General features: G+C 36.5%; 1 protein-coding gene across 1 annotated transcript; it reads left to right on the forward strand.

The window, feature by feature from the left end:
* The first annotated feature begins 5,533 nt into the window (after positions 1 to 5,533).
* On the forward strand, positions 5,534 to 12,946 carry Ski6 (exosome complex component Ski6). Its single transcript, XM_069822280.1, has 4 exons — positions 5,534 to 5,747; positions 6,035 to 6,241; positions 9,315 to 9,524; positions 12,660 to 12,946. The coding sequence occupies exons 1-4, from the start codon at positions 5,577 to 5,579 to the stop codon at positions 12,834 to 12,836; spliced, it is 765 nt and encodes a 254-aa protein (XP_069678381.1). The 5' UTR covers positions 5,534 to 5,576; the 3' UTR covers positions 12,837 to 12,946.
* Positions 12,947 to 15,841: the final 2,895 nt, after the last annotated feature.

The following is a 15,841-nucleotide window of genomic DNA, read 5'->3' on the forward strand; positions in this document are numbered from 1 at the left end:
TACATAAAAATAAAGTTGTGTACAATCATGGCAGTGGCGTAGCAAATTTGCCCATAACTTATTTATATGCAGCAAATCTCAAAGTTAATTTTATTATTGTTTAATATTACAAAATTTAGGATAATTTTAGATTCATAAAAAGTTACTGTGAAGTACAACTTTTTCTCTGTCGTTGCAGAATGAATCAATAGGCACCGACTCTAAATAAATGACAATAACTCTTGTTATAGTGTTTGGAACTGTAACTTCATAATTTCTATCAAAAACCTCGATCAATTTATAACACAACCATCTGCGAAAATAGACTATAAAGGATTTGTTATTACAAATATTGGTCATTTTCAGTAGAAACAGTCAAACAGTATTTTTCTTACAGTGTAATTTAAGTCTACGGTTAGCATGTCTGGCCGTGAAACGAGCACACCAGGGTTCAAATCTTGATTGAGTTTTTTTTTTTCCTGAGGCTTTCCCTGAACCAAATCAAGCAGAACTGCTGGGTAACTTTCGACATTGACCCTCGGACTCATTTCACCATCATTCATTCATCCATTCATAAGTCCACGCCTGTGGAGTAACGGTTAGCACGTCTAGCCACGAAACCAGGTGGCCCAGGTTCGATTCCCGGTCGGGACAAGTTACCTGATTGAGGTTTTTTCCGGGGTTTTCCCTCAACCCAACATGAGCAAATGCTGGGTAACTTACGGTGTTAGACCCCGGACTCATTTCACCGGCATCACCATCATCTCATTCAGACGATAAATAACCAAAGCTGTTGATAAAGCGTTGTAAAATAACCTACTAAAATAAAAAAAAAATTAAAAAATCCATTCATAGGGCAGGTCTTTCACTGTGAACCCAGCATTCTCCAATCTTTCCTATTTTCTGCCTTTCTCTTAGTTTCCGCATATGGTCCATAAATCTTAATATCGTCTGTCACTTGGTATCTTCTTCTGTTCCAAACGTTTCTCCCTTTCACCATTCCTTCCGGTGCATCCTTCAGTAGACAGTTTCTTCTCAGTCAGTGATCTAACCAATTCCTTTTTCTCTTCCTGATCAATTTCGACATCATTCTTTCTTCACCCACTCTTTCCAACACAGCTTAATTTCTTATTCTGTCTGACCATTTCACACACTCCATTCTTCTCCATAAGCTTAGTCGCATTTCAAATACTTCTAGTCGCTTCTCTTCGCTTCGTCGCAATGTCCATGTTTCTGTTCTCATTAGGGTGACCAGACATCATCTTTTGACAGGACATGTCCTCCTTTTTAGGTCTTTGTCCAGGGTCAGGGTGGATTTTAAAAAATCAAGAAATGTCCTCCTTTTCCTAACTTGTACAATACCACATTTCACACAAAGCACTTCACTAGTCTCTTCCTTAGTTTTTTTTACAGAAGTCCGCAAAAGATTCTCCTTTTTCTATTGAAAGCTTCCTTTGCATTGGTATCCTTTTTTTTTAATTCTTGACAGCAGCTCACGTTATTGCTTATAGTACACCCCAAAGTATTTGAAGCTGTCCACTTGCTCTACTGCCTCATTTAGAATTCGCATCCTTACATTCTTTATTTCCCTTCTTACAACCATGGTCTTCGTCGTCTCACTTGCATTTATCTTCATCCCATACTGCTCACAGCTGTCATTTAGCTCCAGTAGCATATCCCTTAGTATCGTCTCCTTTTCTGCTAACATAGCCATACCATAGTACGAGTAAATCTTATACACTTTATTCTTTCTCCTACATCACCTCTCACATAGCCATACCAGGAAGAAAAATAAAGAAGGTAAACTTGCGAATTCTAAATGAAGCAGTAGAGCAAGCAGATAGCTTCAAATAGTTGGGGTGTGCTATAAGTATAAGCAGTAACATTAGCTGCTGCAAGGAAGTCAAAAGGAGGATAGCAATGGCAAAGGAAGCTTTTAATAGAAAAAGGAGAATCTTCTGCGGACCTCTGGAAAAATAACTAAGGAAGAGACTAGTGAAGTGCGGCATTGTATGGGACAGAAACATGGACATTACGACAAAGTGGAGAGAAACGACTAGAAGCATTTTAAATGTTGATATGGAGAAAAATGGAGCGTGTGAAACGGACAAACAGAATAAGGAACGAAGCTATGTTGGAAAGAGTGGGTGTATGATGCTGAAACTGATCAGGAAGAGAAAAAAAGGGCTGATTGGGTCACTGGCTAAGAAGATCCAAATTGCCTACTGAAGAATGCACTGGAACGAATGGTGAACGGGAGAAGAGTTCGGGCAGAACAAGATATAAGATGACAGACGACATTAGAAGTAAAGTAAAACTATGGACATATCAACTTTTGGCTTAAAACCACAGATATATGGATCGTTTATTACACGGAGAATAAGATGAAGGCGAAAAATAGGAAAGATTGGAGAAAGCTGGGTTTGCAGTGAAAGATCCTCCCTTGGGTTAGAAGACTACGAATGAATGTCACAGTAAGATTGGTTTATTTACAAACATAAAAGCATCTGTCTTTAACAGTTATATATAGGCCTATATATATATATATCAGTGAGGGGAAGCCTAGTGAGGAAACTTACCTTTGTACAATTGTAATTTCTGTCAAAAAAAAAAAAAACTTAAATCACATGATATCCACGAAATTCACAGACACAGTTCTGTACCTGAGAGCCAGAGTGGCGTAAGTCCACTTTTTTTGAAAATGATATTATTACACTTTTGAAGTGCTCTTATTGCGATGCATGAGTTCCGCAAAGCAAAAAGTCTCTAATAATAGTAATAAACGAAATAAACAAGATTACAATGATGCAAGTCCAACTCACTTTAGAACCAAATTGAAGTAAGTCCACTTACTACTATTTGGCTCTAATAATTTTTATAGGGAGCAAATGTAAGTCCACATAAGCTATTTTAGCTCTTAGGTTTTGGCTAAAATGTACATAACGCGTAACTGAAACTATGCGAAATCAAATTCATAAGGAATATTGGAATGAAAACAGGTCCTGGGATTCAAAACGTCAATTTATATCATCATGTGTCATGAGTAAACCAGTACAACGGAGCAGACCAAGGGACTCAACAAGGGCAAATGTGAGGTCACAAAGTAACGTGTATTCTTTTACAATAGAACCTGCAAAAGAATCAGTGTGTAAGACATTCTTTCTGAATACTTTAGCCATCTCAGAATCCTTTATGAGAGTAGCATTGGTGAAAACTTCGGAAGTTGGAATGGTGAAACCTGATAAACGTGGCAGACACTCTTCATTCAGTAAAACCCCTGATTGCATTATTGAGCAAATAAAAGCCCACATAAGAATATATCCCTCTTATGAAAGCCATTATAGTCGAGAACGAACAAAGAAAAATATTTGGGCAGTCATCTTAACATAAGTTATCTAAAATATATGCACTTTACTTGATGAATGTAAAGCTTCCGGAGTTAAAGAAGTGAAGAAATGGCTATTTAGGCGTATCTTTAATGAAGATTTCAATTTAGATTTCCACCAACCAGATGTTGATACATTTGATACATGCGATCTTTACTGTGTACAGTTGCATGATGCTTCAACAGAAGAAGAGATTAAAGCCATAAAAGAAAAAACAAGATATGCATATGGAAGAGGCAAATATGAGGTACTGCTTGAAAAAGGTGGATAAGGAAACTGCAAAAAAACAATGAAAAACACATAGTTATAATGGCTGATCTGCAAAAGTGCTTGCCCACTCCATACCTCACAAATGCACAAAGTTTTTACCTCAGAAAACTATTGACACTAAACTATACAGTACATGGCCCAATTTCAGAAAGGTCTTGGTGTATGCTATGGGATGAAGTGACTGGAGGGCGAGGTGGAAATGAAATGGCGTCTTGTTTCTTAGTCTGGGCAAATGGAAGCATAAAAGATAATGCAACAGAAGTTTTAAATGTTTGGACCGATAATTGTGCAGGACAAAACAGAAATTTAATGATGGTAATGATGTATATGTGGCTCCTTAACAAGAATAGTAGTCTGAAAGAAATTAACTATAAATTTCTCATGAGAGGTCATACTCACATGGAGGTCGATGGAGACCACAGTATAATTGAAAGGTCAAAGAAGAGGCATTCAGGTATGTCTATATTCACATGCAATGACTGGGCGAACTTTATATTGAAATTTAAGAAGTCACCTTTTATTGTGAAGAGAATGCAGTTGAAGAATTTTAAGAATTTCCACTCATTGATCAATTCCACTTCCACTCCGCTTATTTCTAGGAAAAAAAACTCTCAGAATAAAGCATTTTTAATTTCCTCAGCAGTATGGTTTCAGTTATGAAAAATTCTGATGGAATTTTTTTCTACAAAATCGAATTTGGAGGAAACTTTCGATCAGTAGATTTGATAAGAAATACAAGGACACTATTAGAATCCCCCATAATTGAACTCCCACAATTGAGAATTTTCAAAAAGAAAATTGGCACAATAAAATACAGAGATTTGATGATTCTTGTGCAGTGGATTCCAGAGGAATGTAAAGCGTACTTGAGGGACTAGCCACATGCTGAAGGAGAAGAAGACTTCCCGTAGTGAAGAACAGTTCAAGTGGACTCTGAAACCTATACAGTTTGTATTTTTTTAATTTCACTGTTTTATTAATGTAAATTAAAAATGGCTATTACATCACATATAATTTAAATAACATTTTGTTTTTGATAGCTTTGAGGTTTAGACAGTGTTGGGTATATTGTTAATTAAAATAGCCTTATTAATATAACATGAGGTTTCTGTCACTTGTAACAGCTACTATACGTGTGTAAGACATAAAAAATAAGTGTTACCTAAGTGAAATCCATAAGACTGAATTTGAATGTCTATTATATTAAACCACTGTTATTTGTATTTTGATACATGAAGAAGAATAAAAAAAATGGCTATTTTGTATGTGAATAATAAAATGTAAGTCCAGAAAGTATTAGTTATATTTAGAGCTAAAATAACGCAAGTCCATTTAATTCCATTGTAACAAACCGATGGAAAATAAAAGGTGTTGGTCATGTCAAGAGTAAGTAGTAGTCTATATAACATAAATATGAGATTCATAAGAAACGAATAAGAGCGCAAAACTAACAAAAATATGAGAATTTTTTTGTTTTTAGGCTCTCCTGTAAAATTATTGTTTTGTGACTTGCGTCACTCTAGCTCTCAGGTACAGAGTTTTCAGTTTTCATTCGAAAACAAGAGGAGTAGAGTATTCTACTCCTCTTGTTCGAAAAGCAGAAATTTCGTCCCTACAACTACTGCCAACTGTTGGGACAACAGAGTTGCCACAATCTACGGCTTCGACTTTATTGGTCTTCTTTATGAAAATGTTCCCTTGTCCAATCTTGAATACGTCTACATATTCATTTAAAAGAAAATATTCTCAGGACTATAAGTGTTCTCTGTAATTTATTACACGATATGAATTTTATTTGAGTTCACAATATTGCACGTATCTTTTGCTATAAATAATAGAAATCTAGTGACTTTACGATTACTTCAATGTCTATTGGTATTCCGACATTTTTGTTATCATTTGTTAATCCGCGTGAAGTCTCTACTGTAGCGTGCATTGAAAATGTCTGGAATGGACTTGCTTTCAGACCAGGGATTGAGACTAGATGGGCGTAGGGCAACTGAATTGCGAGAGATTCGTTGCAAACTGGGAGTATTTAGTCAACCTGATGGTAGTGCATATTTAGAGCAAGGGAATACTAAGGTTTTGGCAGCTGTATATGGACCTCATGAGGTAAAGTTTCTGACGCTCCATTCGATGTAATACAAATATATCTGGAACATTATGCATTTTGTATGTAGGAAATATACATTTTGTGTGTAGTTAATAATATGGATATTCGATATTGACTTTGTGTTACAGCTTAGATGTATTCGGATACCTAGATGCGCTGAGAAGTGAGGTTATGTGTCTAATAGAAATAAATCTTCACTTATTGTCGGACGATGTTACAGAGTTTATGATGTCATTGGAAACAGAATGAAAGCCTATGTCCTTATTTAAGATTGTGATTGTTTCAGATCCGCGGAAGCCGGACAAAAGCTTTGCATGATAAAGCACTGGTGAACTGTCAGTACAGCATGGCAACATTTAGTACAGGTGAACGTAAGCGTCGGCCACGGGGTGACAGAAAATCCCAAGAAATGTCAATGCATCTCCGTCAGGCTCTTCAAGCAGCAATTAGGACAGAAGTATATCCACGATCTCAAATTGACATCTTTGTTGAGGTTTGTTTTTATTATAAGGACAATCAGAACGAATGAATGAAGGCAAGGGAATGGGTCAGATTATTGTAAAACAAAGTTAGAAATGACTTATTCTATGTAAAGTGGTCCTGGAGGAAACCAAACAAAATAAATGAAAGAAAGTTTAAATTAAAAAATATAGAATTATTATTGGTAAATAACTTTAATGTTAATAATAGTTTATTTGGTCTTATTTTGTTTGTGTATAATTATAGTATTCCGGCTGTTAATATTATGAGACTTGAATGTAATATAGAGTTCCTGTGGATAGGTTACAAGCCTGAAGCACAGTAGTCTAGTGGTAGGACTGCTACCTTAATAGCCTTCTGGACAGGCATTTATATGGCATTTCCTCCATATGTGTTGGAACAGTTATACCGGTGTGACTCTGTCCCCAGAGCCTCGTCTGTTTAGGAACAGGTTGCACCACATGAAGGTGAGGTTGGGAATTAGGTAGGAGAGGTGATAGATGGAATGAACTTCACTACCCTTTGCTGGAATTCAAATTAATCGAAACACAGTTCTCGATACACTGTTTGCCGACGATCAGGTTATTATCGCTCAAACAGAGGAAGCTTTACAAAGAGCCAGTTATAATTTGCAAATAATCACCTCAGATTTCAATATGGAAATCTCAAAAGAGAAAACTAAAGTCATGGCATTTTCGAGAGAGAACCCAATTCCAAGTAAGATCATGATAAATAATATTTTGATTGAACGTGTTAATTCATTTAACTATTTAGGTTATAACCTCTCTTACATCACTGATGAAGATATGTCAAACAAAATATCTAAATTTATAAAAATCACTGGCGTCATTAACGCCGTCTTCAAATCATCCCATGTTCAGAAACATACAAGGCTAAAGGTATATAAAACACTAGCTCGACCGGTCCTCACTTACGGTAGCGAGGCATGGACAATCAGAAAAGCTGATGAGCAAAGGCTGACGACAGCTGAAATGAGGTTCATGCGACGAACAGCGGGATGCTCTTTGCTGGAACACCGTAAAAATGTGGACATATTGCAGGAACTAAACATGGATCCTATAGTTAATTTTGTTCAACAATATCGACTTCAGTGGAAAAAACATGTCGAAATGATGGATCGCACAAGATGGGCTAAACAGATTCTTACTTATGTACCAAGAGGAAAGAGGAAATTGGGAAGACCACGCAAACGCTGGCATGAGACCGTAACAGATCCTGTAGGGTCTAATATGTGAGGGATATGATGATGATAATTATAGCATTTTTAGTTAAAATACAGAAATTCAAATATAATTAAATACAGAAAAAGATACCGCCTTATTTAAAATTGCCAAGAGTGCATTAATTGTGCGAGAAAAAATTGCTTATAATAGGTACAATGCAGCATATACAAGAAAAATGACAAGTTAGGATACACCATTTTGTAATATGTTTGAAATCACTGGGATGACCTAAAAATGAAAGAGGAGACCTATAGACACGATGTGAACAGTGTAAAAACTACAGGCTAGATAAACCTACCTCCCCACTCCACATTGTGTTCTTTCTTACATAATAAAATACCATCTATATCAGTTTGGTACATTTCCCGAAAACTTCTATACTGGCTGATTCCGAATCTTGTTTTAACTCTCTTATAGCACATAAATTCAGTTCGAACCAACTATTTACAGATATAAGGAGTTTAATACTGTGGCCACATTTACTTCTTTTGTGCTGTAGGATATGCTCGTAGCCTACTTCTGGAAATGGAAGGGCAAACACATTAGCTAAAGAAGCTCTACATTCACAGTTAGAATGCAGTTACAAAATTATTGTTATAGGCTTATATCTTTTTTCGAATAATCTCAACAAACATCTGAGGAATGAAATAAATATTGGTTAAGAACTAGGAATAGTTCATTTACAAGAGAAATTGTTTTTCCCTATATACGACAGGTGTGTTAATAAATATTTTAAGTTCGTATTTAGTCAGTTTTTGTCCCGCGCCGTGGCCTCGCGGTCTAAGGCATCCTGCCTAGGACTCGCGTTACGGAATGCGTGCTGGTTCGAGTCCTCATGAGGGAAGAAATTTTCTCATGAAATTTCGGCCAGTGTATGGGACCGGTGCCCACCCAGCATCGTGATGCACTTGGGGAGCTACGATAGGTAGCGAAATCCGGTTGCAAATACCAGCTATAACGGCTGGGCAGATCATCGTGTTAACCACACGATACCTCCATTCTGGTTGGATGATCGTCCACCTCTGCTTCGGCATGTGGGCGTGAGGCCAGCAGCCGGCTGGTCGGTCCAGGCCCTTCACGGGCTGTAGCGCCATGGATTATTATTATTATTTAGTCAGTTTATGTCAGGACATGAGAAATTTTGCAAAATATTTAACACTTTAAACTATAAGGAAATACGGTAGCTGTGTTTTTGTAATGGATGTGACGTGTACACAGTTTTAGAAGTTAATTTTTAAAAATGTAAATAACTTTTTTATGTTCTGTTCTCACCTCGTCATCTCGCAATCTTTTTTTTTAGATTCATTTGTATTTTCATCGTTATTGCTCTGAAGATTTTAATGTTTTCGACATTTTTGCACTGTAACATGTGACAGAAATGTCACCTACCTCAACACTTCATTTTTTTATTAGCTTAAAATCTGATAATCATTTTGAATAATTATTTTAAAAAAATTGTTACTGCTACTTAAAATATACATTAATTGTGTTGATAAGCTCCATGATTGCAGTATAATTGGTTTTATATAAAATGAACCATAAGATGTGGTTACCATGCTTTCTAGCAACTGGATATGATGTTCGTGAGTTCAAACTCAAATGAAAATGATGAACTTTAAATCTTCCTCCAGAAGCTCTGGATTCTGTGCTAGGTGTAGATTTACGACACATTGAAGAATCCTCTTCTTGATAGAGGTGGCCATTTCTGGACCACAATGAGATTTGATGCTGGATAATCTCTGCAGTTGAAAGGATCTTCAAATAAAATGCTATTGCAGCTGCTACTGCCACCATAAGGTGAGGTTAATTTCTGTGTGCTTCAATGTTTGATTTTTCTCTTAGGTTCTCCAGGCAGATGGAGGGAATTACTGTGTTTGTGTGAATGCAGCAACATTGGCTTTGATGGATGCGGGCATACCAATGACAGAATATATGGTTGCCTGCTCAGCTAGTCTTGCTAACGGAGATATCCCACTGGTGGACATCAGTCACTTGGAGGAAAATTCGGGTGGTCCAAATTTAACAGTAGCAGCATTGCCACTCTCAGGACAGGTACGTGGTGAAGTTTTATGTAATTGTATTATTTCGTACATAGGTTAGCATTGACAAGTAGGTAGTCTTGTTTGCTGCTTGCTTTTTACTATGTTTTCTGTTTCCAAGTATGAAAATTACGATTTTCTGTGAAAAGTCATCAGTTAAATGGCCTGCATCATTGTCAGAGAATTTCACTGTTAATTTCCTTATTGCCCTTCTTTCGATACAACAGAGCAGTATTTTTAGACCTTTTTCAACGTGATTTAAAATCCCACGGCATACTCATATAATTTAAAGCTTTGGTTCCCAACCAGGAAGGAATTTTGAGACTTTTAGGAGGAAATGAGGACTATAAAATACAAATACAGTGAAGCCCCAATAATACACGCCCATTTGTTATGCTATCCTGTATTATACACTCTTTAGAGACAATTAATTTAGGTACCCTCCACAAAACTGGCTTCACGACGGATCCTTGATCTCCAGAGAATAAGGTGCCGGTGCAGGTGTTACGTGCTGTCTCTTCTCACTTTATAGATCTCTTGGATTTGGAACAACAAGTTTTGATGGAGAAATCATTGCAATAAGTGAATGTCTCAGGAATCTTCTATGCCACATCAATAAATTTAGGAATGCAGTTATATTGTCAGACTCCAAAGCAGCTATTCTATCAATCGTCTCTAAACACACACCATCTCAAACAGCAGAAATAACTAAAATGCTCTCTCAATTAAAGAATTGTATTCCAATGGATACCATCCCATTGTGGAATCCTGGGAAACGAGATACGGATGCTTTAGCAAAGAAGGGCAGCACTGCTACTTACAGACCTGTTACTAAATCTACGTATTACTCTGTGAAAAGATTTATTAAATCTACATACTTAGACTTCAACAAACAAAATTTGATAACACAATCCCAAGGGAAAAAATGGAACTCTCTGCATCAAAATCCACAGTTAATTCCCGATTTACCACGAAAATCGTCTGTAGCTGCATTTAGATTGGCAACAGGCCATGATTGTTTGGCCAAACACCTGCATAGAATTGGAATATATCAGTCCCCTAACTGTCCATTGTGTAACTCAAACCAAGAAATGGATTCGGAACACCTCAAAATCTGTGCTTCAGTGGCTGGTCATGATAATATCTTTGAAAAATATTGGAGTGCAAGAGGTCAAATGACTTTATTGTCAAACTCCTGGCATTAGAAAACAACAACAACTATGTTTTTCTGTTTCCAAGCATGAAAATTACGATTTTCTGTGAAAAGTCATGTTACATGGCCTGCATCATTGTCAGAGAATTTCATTGACAATTTTCTTATTTCCCTTCTTTTGATACAACAGAGCAGTGTTTCTAGACCTTTTTCAACGTGATTTAATATTCCTGCGGCATACTTATATAATCAAAAGCTGTGGTTCCCTACCAGGGGGGATTTTGAGAGTTTTAGGAGGAAATGAGGACTATAAAATACAAATACAGTGAAGCCCTGATAATACACGCCCATTTGTTACACTATCCCGCATTATACACTCTTTTTGTCCAGTCCCTTGACATCTCTATATAAAACTGTGTAAAATTCATCGCTTAATATGCTCATTATCCTGTTTAATACACTCTTTCTTCTGCTGAAAATTTAAAAATATCGTATTTTAAAGAATACTGAGAAAAGTTTTCTGGACTTCTACATTTACCACTAGCGCCCGCATATTCAAGGATTTGTAGGAGTCTTTGTTTCATCACTTAATATGCTCATTATCCTGTTTAATACACTTTCTTCTGCTGAAAATTTTAAAATATCGTATTTAAAGGATACTGAGAAAATTTTCCTGGACTTCTACATTTACCACTAGTGCCCACATATTCAAGGATTTGTAGGAGTCTTTGTTTGGTGAATACAATAGAATGGAATGCGACCTTTGAGTACCTGCAAGACTACTGTATTCAGAGCCTGTCCTTCTTGCTGGCAGTTTTAAATTGCATTGTCAGTGAAGACTTGACAAAGAGGAAGTGGAAGCGGTAGACATTCAAAATCCTTCTCGCAACGAAGCGCTTGCCATGGTGTGTGATTCGTAGATTCATTAATGTTTCTAGTAGTCAAATTACTGATGTCACTTACAACTTAAATCGTGTAGAAAATGCAATTATTCATAGTACTGGATCAGTCAAGCAATCAATCAATTTAATGTATCCATCTGTTTGCTGAAAATATAAAGTCCACTGTAGTCTTTTCAGTTCTTGTTTCTCATGAGAAATGAGGGGTATTTTGATCGGTGTTCATTATAGATGCCTGTTGCTAGTAGCCAGAGTTAGGGTGTAGTCAATATATGCTACAGAGCTATCTTCTGCAACTGGTACTGATGATTTTAATTTACTTCTTTTGTGGTTTATGGATGGACAGTATAGAAGAATGTGTCCCAGATCTTCATCATGATTATTACACCACAGACAAGTAGGATTATCAGAAAGGTGAAATTGGTGTAGGTACAATTGTGTGACAATGTGACCTGGTCTGGCTCTTGTTAAAAATGTTTGAACAAAATACAGTACATATTATGCAAATCTAGTTTTCAGGTAAAACTCCCTGTGAAGTAGAATTGAATAATTTCAAGGGAAAAATTGTTCTGGAACTGGGAATCGATCCTGGGACCTTTGGCTGAATGCACCAATGCTCTACGACTGAGCTACCCAGGAACTTTACCCAACACAGTCTCGATTTTTCCTTTATAGCCACAACTCGAGTAGGCTGACAAGATGCCAGAAACTTACATAAAGTGCACACAGACTCTGTGTGATTTGAAATTGTGGTTTTCTGTTAACATCGGCCCGGGTAGCATAGTTGATATAGCGCTGGTCTTCTGTGCTCGAGGTTGCGGGTTCGATCCACAATCCAGGTCGATGGCATTTAAGTGTATTTAAATGCGACAGGCTCATGTCAGTAGATTTACTGGCATGTAAAAGAACTCTTGCGGGACAAAATTCCGGCACACCAGCGAAACTGATGTAACTTCGGCAGTTGCGTCGTTAAATAAAACATAATTAAATTTACTTCAAACTTCCACGAGTTTTACTGCATAAGCACGAGCAAGAAATATAGTTATTGTAACTTTTACAGAATATATCCATTGTAAATAATTACAATTTATTATAGGTGGCACTGATGGAGATGTCACAACGCTTCCACCTCGATCACCTACCCAAAGTGGTGGACTGTGCATTACAAGGTTGCCGTGATATCTACAACGTCCTGGATAAGGCGGTGAGAAGACATGTGGAAATATCTGGTGCTGCAGCAGGGTGGGGGAATAAGACTCAAGTGGATCTCTGATTTATATTATTCAAATACAGACCTGAGCCATTATTTTGTAAATATAAAACAACATAAATATGTTAAAGTCAGTTCTTTTTATATTAAAAATTCTTTTGTTAATAATATAAGTAGATGTTTGGAGTAACAAAAATGCGTACCTTTCCCACACATATCCCAAATTCTATGAAATTACAGTATTGTTGGGTAATAGAGCTATCATATTTTCCAGTGTATAAGACGCACTTTTTTCTTTGAAAATAGGTCTGAAAAACAGGTTTTGTGAATGGACCAAAGCTTCAAGGGATGCTGTGAAAAGTGAGACAGTGGTTAGATCATTCAAGAAGTGCATTACTAATATTACCTTTTAACCCAGAAATTCATCTCCAGAGCTAAATGAAGAGTCGCTGGAAACCTCTTCTAAATCCAAATCTGAGTTCTCATACAACAATCTGTCCTCTGAATAATAACGGAAGCGAGATGTCGAGGTAGTCATGATATCCAGAGCTCTCAAGGAGGAAGATTGGGAAAGGAAAGATTACTGGCGAGTGGAAGTCAGCAAATGGCGACAGCTGTAAACAAACGAATTCATCATGTTAACCCTTAAGTAGTCAACACCCCAGTTACACATATATTTTTTATTGGGTTATTTTACGACGCTGTATCAACATCTAAGGTTATTTAGCGTCTGAATGAAATGAAGGTGATAATGCCGGTGAAATGAGTCCGGGGTCCAGCACCGAAAGTTACCCAGCATTTGCTCGTATTGGGTTGAGGGAAAACCCCGGAAAAAACCTCAACCAGGTAACTTGTCCCTACCGGGATTCGAACCCAGGCCACCTGGTTTCGCGGCCAGACGCGCTGACCGTTACTCCACAGGTGTGGACACACACACACACATATATATATATATATATATATATATATATATATATATATATATATATATATATATATGGAGCTGTTAACTACATATTGAGTAAGTCTGTATTCTGAAACTTTCAGTACCTTTCTTAGAATTGGTAAGGCATCAATAACTCTAAACATGTTTGAAATCGGAATTCCAATAGGGATATCCTGAACTAGCACCAACAGATAGCGCACGTGTACTTTGAGGGATGCGCTTTGTGTGTGCATTTGTTTTTCAGTATATAAACATTGAGGATATACGTATTGTATTAGTATATTAAATACTCTTAAAAACAACTAAAACTGACAAATTTTTGTTATGTCCCTATATGTAAAAACTAGAGAAAGCTTTTTGTTTTCAATCAGGTCCCGAAATATTCTGAATATATGCTTTAAACCTTAAAAAATATAAGTAATTAAATTGCGCCTTGAAAGTGCTAGCTATTAAATAAAAGTAACTACTTCAAGTAAGGAATTGTTGACTACAGTTTCATTTTGAAAGAGGAAAAAGAAAAATTAACAAAAACATATGCAATCTCGTCTGCGAGCTATGTTAGCTTAGATTATATGCAGTAGTTGTAGTAGTCTCCGAAGTTTACGCGTGCAGTAAACTCTCCATAAACTGGGATGTTTATTATCCAGGATGATCCGTAGTGAAATCCATTTCATGAATAATGTTTTTAATGTACTGTACCCTAATTATTAAAACCATGTTTTAACTTCAAATTTTCAAAATCATCCTACATAGTATTCAAAACTTCATATCCTTAACCTACAAAACGCACGACTAATTGTGATAACTACTGCAATCACATTATATCATCCTATTAAAAATTGCATTTGATCTTTCTGCAACTACAGAAAAAAATACAAGGAATTCAATCTCGATAGTCCCTTCCCTACAAAAAAAAATACACATTGGTGGCTGCATATCCTTATTTTAGTGTATGGTCCTTAAATACTAATGATTAAAGAGGGCAATGTTCACCTTCGACATAGTTCATATTTTTTCATTCGTGCATCTCATTCTCAAAGTTCTCATTTAGGTTCATGAACATTCAATTTACTTGTATCTATATTCTGCATACTGCAGATTTCCCCACCCATCTCGGGGAATCACTTAATATTGTACAGGTTTATGTTATTATTTATTGTAAATTAAATTATATTATGAGGTAAGAAAATATTGAATTATATTAAATTATACTAGGTTATACAAAATAAATGTAAATATAATTTTGACACACTCAGAAAATCAACAAGCAGGAAAACGTAAACAACTGTAGCATGGAATGCTCCTGTCATCTAGCGGTGAAACTTCGCATAAGATATCCCTATACTCGAGATAATAAAGGTATAAGTGGTGTGGGGCAACGAAGTGCTGAAACAATGCTCCTATTGTAAATTATGTATGTATGTAATGCTCAACCAGATTGATTTCAACATCATTTGGTTTCTTGCAGACCAGTACAAAGTCCCCATAGAGAATTTAAAATGTACAAGTTTTTTTTTTACAAACATTTAAATGTTCTCAATTCATAATAGAATTTTCGTCAATACAAATGACACACTGAGGTGATGGTAAAATACCCAGTTTATATAAATATTCTGCCAGGCAGTCGTGTCCTGTGGCAATCATGGCAGTGACAGTCTCTTTACAAGGGTGATCAGGAAGTATCTTTGACTTGTCAACAAGACCAGCCCATTTCTTGCCATCACTCTATTTGAAAATCTGAGAGAAACTCGTTCTTAAATGAGTGGGTAACTAATCGTTTCAAGTCGTGATACGAAAGTTGGGAGGTCATCCATAACAATATTTCAGTTTGTTTGGCCAAACACCGGCATTGAATTGGAATATATCAGTCCCCTAACTGCCCATTGTGCAACTCAAACCAAGAAATGGATTCAGAACACCTCAAAATCTGTGCTTCAGTGGCTGACCATGATAATATCTTTGAAAAATATTGGAGTGCAACAGGTCAAATGACTTTATTGTCGAACGCCTGGCATTAGAAAACAACAACAATATTTCAGTCTCTTTTTTTTGCTAGGGAGTCCACGATCTCATTCCCTGAAATACCAACATGTGAAGGTATCCACTGGAGGATGACGACGAC

The sequence above is a fragment of the Periplaneta americana genome, chromosome 3 (assembly GCF_040183065.1).
Source record: "Periplaneta americana isolate PAMFEO1 chromosome 3, P.americana_PAMFEO1_priV1, whole genome shotgun sequence".
NCBI lineage: Eukaryota > Metazoa > Arthropoda > Insecta > Blattodea > Blattidae > Periplaneta > Periplaneta americana.